The sequence below is a fragment of the Dermochelys coriacea genome, chromosome 1 (genome assembly GCF_009764565.3).
Source record: "Dermochelys coriacea isolate rDerCor1 chromosome 1, rDerCor1.pri.v4, whole genome shotgun sequence".
Classification (NCBI taxonomy): Eukaryota; Metazoa; Chordata; order Testudines; family Dermochelyidae; genus Dermochelys; species Dermochelys coriacea.
The window spans coordinates 6383944-6392587 of NC_050068.2; the positions used below are offsets into that span (position 1 = coordinate 6383944).

The 8644-nt window shown below is 49.5% G+C and overlaps 1 protein-coding gene across 1 annotated transcript in view; it reads left to right on the forward strand.

The window, feature by feature from the left end:
- RNF121 (ring finger protein 121) overlaps positions 1-7273 on the forward strand; it is a 45737-nt gene extending 38464 nt beyond the window's left edge. The window contains exons 8-9 of the mRNA XM_038401849.2: positions 1508-1609; positions 3964-7273. Coding sequence (XP_038257777.1) covers positions 1508-1609; positions 3964-4084 — 223 coding nt within the window. The 3' untranslated portion in view covers positions 4085-7273. The remainder of the gene's footprint in view (positions 1-1507; positions 1610-3963) is intronic.
- The last annotated feature ends 1371 nt before the right edge of the window (positions 7274-8644 follow it).

Here is an 8644-nt window from a genome sequence, read left to right on the forward strand (position 1 = left end):
TCTCGGAGCTGATTAATAACTGATTACTCAGAAGCCTGTGTGCAGCTTAAAGTATCCAAATACATGCCAGACATTAGAAAACTCAGCAAGGAAAAGCAAGGGCAAGGATCACACTAAACTGATAAGATCTGCATTTTAATTTAATTTTAAATTAAACATCTTCAACTTTTTAAAAACCTTATTTACTTTACATCAACAATAGTTTAGTTATATATTATAGACTTATAGAAAGAGATCTTCTAAAAACGTTAAAATGTATTACTGGCACGCTAAACCTTAAATAAGAGTGAATAAATGGAGACTTGGCACGCCACTTCTGAAAGATTGCCAACCCCTGGACTAGAACCAGTTGATGGAGTAAACAAAATAGAAGATAAGGGTGCATCAGTAGATACGATTGGGACTTTCTAAAATCCTTTGATAAAATCCCTCAAGAGTCTGTTAAAGAATCGATGTTGTAGGGTAAGAGGTAGAGGGTTGTAATGGTCTGGAATCTGGCTCAGAGAGTAGCAGGAATAACTGGTCAACTTCCAACATGGTGGGAGAGGCTAATGAGGTGCCCCAAGGAGCCATAGTAGAATCAGCATTTCGTTTTATTTTCCAGCTGTCCCCTGCCTCATTAACTACACTCCTTCCAAACCAGGGGGCGGGCACTGCTTTCTCCTGAGGAATGCCAGTCTGTACTCCACTCTTCTTCCGTGGTCCACTGGGGATAGTAGTTGGCAGTTCCTTCACGGAGCTGTGTGTGCATACGGGTGAACCTGGTGCAGTTCACAAGCTCCTCTCGTGTCAGGTCCATGCAGTACGGGTTTCACAGCGAGTTGCTAGACAGCGGAGGAATGTTGAGATTTGGGAATAATGGGCTCAATTCTAGGTTTGAGAGGGGAGCATTCTGTAGTGGTGACAGGCCCTTCTGCCCCTGGCCCTCCAGCCTGTCCATATCGCCGGTTCCATCCATGCTCAGCCTTAATTTCATCCTGAATGATTTAGGTCTGGCGTAGTTACAAGCAACTGAAAACTGTCTTACAATGAAACCTGTAGGGCAGCCATGACTATGTGTTTACCTGCCCCACCTGTAACTATCAAGTCAGAGTGCCTGTCCCACTATCTACCCCACTGTTAAACCTGTCCAGCACGCCAAACCCTGATGGATTAACTAGCCAGGTTTATGTTCTTGGTTCTGCCGGTGACTTGGCTACTCGGGTGGCACTGTTATCTCCTAGGGGAGGGTGATGTGAACAGTAGAGCATGCCTGGCCCAGGAGTGAGGTCAGTGCATAGTAGCAAGTCTAAATTCATGCAGAATTATTTCCCATTTGGCTGCCAAAATGTGTTTTAAGTAGACTGAACAAATACGTGGCTGCTCGGGCAGATCTGAATGGCTTCCTCTGTGATTAGAGCAGGGACTCGTGTGTCTGGGTGTGCTGAGTTCTAATCCCAGTGTTCCTGCTCTTTTGCTGTGTTTTTTGCCCCCCAAGAGCAGCTTCCCTTAACTTGTCACTCTTCAGATTCCACGAGTTCTGCATCCGAGGCTGGTGCATCGTTGGGAAGAAACAGACGTGTCCCTACTGCAAAGAGAAGGTGGATCTCAAGAGAATGTTCAGTAACCCGTATCCTTTTCTGGCCTTGTGACCAAATCCTAACAACTTTTCTTTTGTTTGTCTTGCACCTTAAAGGTGATCTGCAAACTTATTAACCAATCAACATGACAGCCCTGCGCTGGAGATGGAGGAGGGTTGGGTCTCCAGGAGCTTCTTGCTTCTAATCCCAGCTCTTCCACTGATTCCCTGGCTCACCCTAGGTGCATTTTGCTTTTCCTTGAAATCAATGACAAAATGCCCATTTACTTCAGCGGCGAGCTGGGATCCAGTCCCTTAACCACGAAGGTGGCCCGGGGTGGAAGAATGAGCCTACTTGGCAGTAAGGAAGCCTCAAGCTCTAATCCCAGCTCTGCCGGTAACTTGTATGGCCTTGGACATGACGCTTCCCTGCCCTTCATCTCCCATCTGTCTCTCGCTCTGTCACGGGTGGGAGGAGGACTGGGTGATCTTTGCATAGTGCTTCAAAATAAAGTCCTGTGTAAGGGGGACTGGGGAGATGTTTCTCCACCTCAGTTTTGCTTTCCTTGTCTTAAGCATGAACTTTCTAGTCTCCCCTCTCTCCCCTTGTATGAATGTAGCTGGAATAAATGGGCTGCCGTGTTAATGTAACCCAGGTTTAAAGGAGGAAGGGGTTCAGTATACTGAGACCGCAACTGGTTTAGTACCCTGGCCAACATGCCATTAAAACTTTTCTTAAAGATACAGAAACAGAGGGAAACCAGTTAAAGCTGTAGAAATGTGAAGTATTAAGTCAGGCCTTTATCTTAACAGCATCCCTCGTGCCCTTTCCTGTTAGCTGGAAGGAGTTTTAGGTGGGAAAACCCCCTTGTGTGACGGTCTCTGAGATGGCATCGAAGTTCTTGGTGCTGCTGCTGTTTAAAGTCCTTTCAGTCCTGGTGCTGGCTGGGTGTCATCTGGGCCCTCTCTCTGGTCCGCTCAGGACCTTTCGCAAGGTCAGGGTAACGAAGGCCCTGGGGTCCCAAGGAATGGTGCAGGTGGCAGCCAGGATGGTGAAGCTCACTCTGCTAGCTGCCGCCTTGTCTGCCATCTGTCTCCCCCCCCCCCACCCCCAAAAGCTGTTCTCAAACAGGGAGTGGTGGCTGGAATAGCCCTTCCCCTCGCTGTTTTGTCCACCAGTCAAGCTTACTATCATGTACACCAAATCTGGCTCACTAACTTCTAGCTCCATGTCTCCTGTTCTTAACAGCATCATTTCAGCGCTTTTTGTTTGGACTGATTTCAGCGGTCTCCCGTTTGTACCTCTTCCCATCAACTTGGGTTATTAGAAGTTATTGTATCCTCTTATGAACATTTACCTCTTACTCCTGAGCTCCCACTTCAAGTAAAGTTGTAGGGCCAATTGTCAGACATCCTTGAAAAGATCCTACCCCCCTCACTCAATGTGTACCCTGTTATCACATCCCCTCTGCAGGCAGCTCATAGGAATGAGGCAAGTACTTCTCTCTCTCTCTCTCTCTCTCCCCTCCACCCCCCCAATTAGTGCTTGCATTTAGTTTTTATTCTGGCAGGTAAGAGCTGGGGGAATTTTATGTCTGGCTTGACTTGGTAAACATGGCCCCATCTTACTCAGCAGATCGGATATACATGGGCTACTGACTGCTTGCTGTAATGTTAGGTTTTGACTGTTTGTTCCTAGTAACGTTGTTGCTACAAAGCTGGGTTGAAAGAGGGCAAGGTTCTAATCATACCCTCATCCAAACAGTGCCTAAGGATATTCTACACTACCCGTTCATTGCTGCACAGCTGTGTAGCATAGCACCTTATGGGGTGAAGACCCTTGCCCCTTCAGTACTTTCCTTGTAGTAGTTCTCCAGTCCAGAAACCCTTCCTCCATCCCCAGGCTCCTATTCCAGCACTGAGCTGTGGGGTGGGGATACGCTTCAGCCCATGGATTGCACTATTCTGAATGCCATGGTGAGGGGCTAGTGCCAGGGATTCCATCAGCAGTGCACAGAAGGTCGCTGTTCTGGACACACAAGAAGGGTTATCAAGTGATGCTAGACTCCAGCACTGCCCTTGTCCCCCACTGGCATAGCCTACCCTGAGCCCATAGCCCAAGGAAATGAAAACCCATCTGTATGATGTCTACTTTGGAAGGTCCCTCTTTGTGTGCTGTTATCTCAGGTTGCCATCTTGATACCGTGTCATAGGTCTACTTCCTCTAACCTTTCTGCCATTACCTATCGTTCTGCCATCCTCAAGTCAAAGGTGCCTGATGCAAATAAGAGGGCTGCATGCTGAAGGCTTTAGCTAGGTAAGATGTGCCCGCAGCCTTCTGAGCCAGCCCCCCGTTTTCTCTCTCTGCTTCCCCGTTTTGCTGCTTTAACTCTTTCTGCATACAGCTGGGAAAGGCCCCACGTCATGTACGGGCAGCTGCTCGACTGGCTACGCTACCTGGTGGCCTGGCAACCCGTTATCATTGGACTGGTACAAGGTATCAACTACATCCTGGGGCTGGAATAAATCCTGAGCAGCCAGCGAGCCGGGGACATCACAACAGGACTTCCATAGCCATGGCAGAGGGCAGCAGCTGGCCAGGAAGACTTGCTTTGTATCATTCACCTCTCAGGATCTTACACGCCCACAACATGTCTCCAGGGACTAAGGGAAAGACTTTGTGCTGGCCAGCTCCCAGCAAAGCGGGTTTATGCTGGGGCGGGGGAAGGGTATTCTTTTTTAAAACAATTATTTTAATGAGCGTATTTAAAACTTTATATTGCAGATTAAAAAGGAAATTCATGTTTGTCCCACTTCCCTCCTCCAGCCACCTCTCCACTTAGTTGTCTTATTTCCCTAGAACAAAGAAAGCCAAGCTAGTTTTGGAAGCTAGCAGAGACCTCTCACAGAAACCCACAGCAGGTTGCTAAGTACTTTCCCACCTTCTCTGGCTAAAACAGATCTCTCACCATTTGCTCAGGTCTCTTCTTTACAGCAGTTGCTAGCGACTCTGCTGTAAGCTGGTGGCAGAGGGCTCCTGTGGCCCTTGATCACTGTAAAAGCCAGCTGGATTCCCCAGTAGTCAGGGCCGGATTCTGAAAGAGTAAATGCAGTTAACCCGAGAAGAGGCGCCTGCGGTGAGCAAAGCTCAGAACTGCGCAGCTGGAGGCATGAGACCTAGAACTTAACATCACATGCCCTGTCCAATGCATCTACATGCAGAACGACCTAGGAATCCACCTGTGGTAGGCGCTGCCCAGGAGAACAGATGCAGAGCGCCGGGCCTGTGATTGAGGGGCTCACAATGAAGGTGGAATGCAGTCAGGTAGCCAACTAGAGGGAAGGGAGGGTAACATCACAGCCTGCAGATTACACCTGGGACATGCAGCTGCCTCCAGTGCATAACACTAAGGGATGAACTAGGGCGTACTCACCTCCTGGCTTGGCGAGCCAGGTACTAAACAGAGGAAATGAACCCGATAGTCTGACCTCTGTTATGGACGTAGTCTCGTGTGACAAGCCATCTTTTTTTGCGCTCTTCCCTTTTTTGGAATGTTCTGTGTACTTTATCGTTTTTCTATGGCAGTGTATCTTCTACCCGCTGAGCAGACCTAGCCCAGTTTGGGTTGCCCCACCCACCCCATGCCTCCAACTGTCATCCCAAAAAGGGGATGGCAGAACAGACTGCTGGGGCTTGTTTGCTTTTCCCCACAGCTCAGAACAGACAAACCTACTTAAGGGGTAAGTGTCAAATTGCCCCTTTTGGGAGCTTTCCCTGAATGTGGCTGGAGGAAAAACCCTGTTTGGTGTGTTGAAATCCAAACACTGCCAAAGGGCGTTTAAAGAGATGTGCTCTTTTTCTGTAGAGGGACAGCAGAACCTTGGTTCAGGTTGCCTGGGGCGCCCACTGGGGGTGACTGCCTTTTACTATTTGGCAAGTTTAATAAAAGACTTTCTCAATATATTCTGTTCATGTAGGGCCAGATTATGATTCCTCTTCACTAGCTAACTCAGCAGTCCCTTTGAATTCAGTGGAACCCTTTGTGGGGTAATGCACGACTCATCTTGAGTTGGAGGGAGTCAGACTCAGGCCCTGATTGACAAGTTTCACTTTACCAACTTGTGACATGTGAGTTAGATTGTTAAAGAATCCATGTCTTAGTAACTGGAGATCTTGCTGCAACACTTGACTCAGTCTCAGATGGGGATGAGGTGGCCATTCCTGGTGCATGGCACGCAGTGAGTGACTGGAGCTTGCCTTACTGTATGCAAATGAGCTCATGATTTGAAGAGATTTCTTAAGGAAACAGTTCAAGCATCTTCCTGCCAAACTGACTTTCTGGGAAAGCCTGGGCATCCTCAGTGCGCAGTCCAGAAGTCATGGTGTTGGTGGGCTTTCATGTTAACCTCCCCAGCTCGTGAATGGGCTTGCAAGGTCTATCAACAAATCTGATGTCTGCTGGAAACAAAGCTAAATATACCCTTGTTTGTGGTGGTTACGATCCCCATCCCTCTCTAATTTCTATAAAGAAATACTTAACATCCTCCCCAAGTGTCTGAATAATAAGGAGCTGGGTGCAGCAGTCTGGTTGCAATACAGCCAGAGAACTGTTCTACACAGGGATCGGCCAGGTCTTTGGAAGCATCTCTGGAACAAAAACTTAGACGCATGTCAGAGAATAGGGACGTGGACAGCCTGGATGTATCCCATCTGCCTATGCTCCACAGCCTGACTCTGCAATTCTCCAGGCAGCATGTGACCGCTTGTGGCAGCGTGAGGTCCTGGCGTATTACGGTCGTTTAGGCCTTTGTGAATGAGCTCTGCCATCTTCCGCTTCATCTTTACCCTGACGCATTGGAAAAGCATTGATGCCCACATGTCTTTCAGTGCCCGGAGAGTTAGAAAGTCAGTAGCCAAGGCATGTGAAGGGCTGCACGTCTTTCTGTGCTAGATGACTCTCAGTAGACAGCACAATATTCTGATTGACCGATGGTTCTTTGCCGCATGGTTCCCTGGGCTAATGATCATTCTCATAAGACTGGCAGTGTCAGGAGAAGCGAAGGATGGTGCTGGAGGACTGAGGTACATTGGCAGATCTAGGCAGAGGTCCCAGGATCAGCAGAAGCATGGTGAGCCACAAGGTTATGGAGGTGCAGTGTCAGGGTGCTTAAGGAGAATGCTATACTCGGACCACTGTTACTCCTTCATGGACACTCAATGAACTCCAGGTTGGCTCTTATTGTTACATGGGCTGCATATTTACCTTACTCCGGGCATGTACTGTATATATCAATAGAGCACTTCCATGGATGTTTGTTCTAAAAGACGTTGTGGGGGGTTTAAAACCAAATAGTTTCTAAATCTGCCCGTTGAACATGAATGTGGTGTTACTTCTGGGGGCAGGGAAACCAGGTGAATTCAAATTGGGGTGAGCAAAACGGTGTCCTATCAGTGATCAGACCTTATGGTGTGGAAAGAAGGGAAGTCCAGGAGCAGTCGAAGCAGATCTCCCCCTGAACAAAAGCCATGTTTTTCCCCAACCTTTTGGTGAGCACTCTGAAGCAACATTTAACTGTATCTTTTATTTGCTCTGGAAGGAATCAGACTTGCCTGTAACCCTATTCACGTTTGATTTGAGGTTTTATTTATTATTTTAAGTGAAACCTCAACACTGGAAATTCTGTGCCAAAAACCAAAATAGAGTCCTTGACAGTGAGTAGTGCTGTGTTTGTTTTTGTTGTTTCTGTTCAAAGTTCAGGCAATGATAAGCCTTCGGATTGATACATTAACCAGTTATTGGCATGGTTGGCTGTAAACATGACCTGTGTCCACCCCACATGTGGTTAATACTCCATTGGCAGCGAACCATATGTCTCCCTTAATAGCAGCCTAGACTGCCACATGGCTGGAAAAGTTGTCTTCCCTCTCTCCGCTAGACTGTGCTCGTGTCCCTCTGTATGAACATCCTCTGACTACTCTATCCCCTAGCCACTGTGGGCTTGCTGGTTTTCCCCTTTTTCCTCCCATTAAACCCACGTGAACCTGGTCATGCAATGTGTAGTTGCAGAGTCACAAACCCGGATGACACGTGGCTGTTACAAGTATGTTTGGTGGCCCCGACTCACCACGTAAGAGTGACAGGATCTGGATGTCAAACCCTGGTTCTACTTGTAGCCTAGATGGGGGGGGATGTAAAGTAACAGGGCAGATAGCGATGGGTCTGGGTCACTTCATCAGTATGAACTAGATCGATCTAGGTATTTACACTGGCGGAAAGGGGACAAAATGTGGCTGTTAGGTTAGGTCATAAACATGTCACCTTCCCCAAGCCCGGTGCTGCTCGTTGCTATTAACGAGTAGTTGACTGAACAGCACCTGACACTAGAGCTAGCGGGGCCGTCCCTAGGGGATGCAGGGCCTGGGACAAATCAGCCTCCCTGCTAGTCTCCTCGCTGTCCGCCCAGTGCGCCCGGCTACTGCTGGCCTCCTCACACCCCCCCTCTGCTCGCCGTTCTCCTCGCCGCCGGCCACTCGCCTCCCCACCGTTCTCCTCCCCCCTCCCGCCGGCCTGTCCCCTCCCCGCTAGTGTCCTCTCTGTCCAGCGCCCCGTCCACTGACCACCGCTCTCTTCCCCCCTCCCGCCGGCCTCTCCCCTCCCCCTAGTGTCCTCTCCGTCCAGCGCCCTGTCCCCACGACCACCGCTCTCTCCCCCCTCCCGCCGGCCTCTTCCCTCCCCGCTAGTGTCCTCTCCGTCCAGCGCCCCGTCCCCACGACCACCGCTCTCCTCCCCCCTCCCGCCGGCCTCTCCCCTCCCCCTAGTGTCCTCTCCGTCCAGCGCCCCATCCACTGACCACCACTCTCCTCCCCCCTCCCGCCAGCCTCTCATGTGTCTTACGGTTTGGGACCAGTTTGACAGCCAGTCCTGGCTGGCTGGCTTGTCTCTGCACGTTCAGTTGTGGTAAAGTTTGACCTTTCTGAGCTCTAAGAGGCCATGTGGTAGAAGGCTCCCGCACAGGGCTGTTGGATTCTGTTCCCACCTCTGCCACAGGCTTGCTGTGTGACCTTGGTCAAGTCACTTCCTCTCC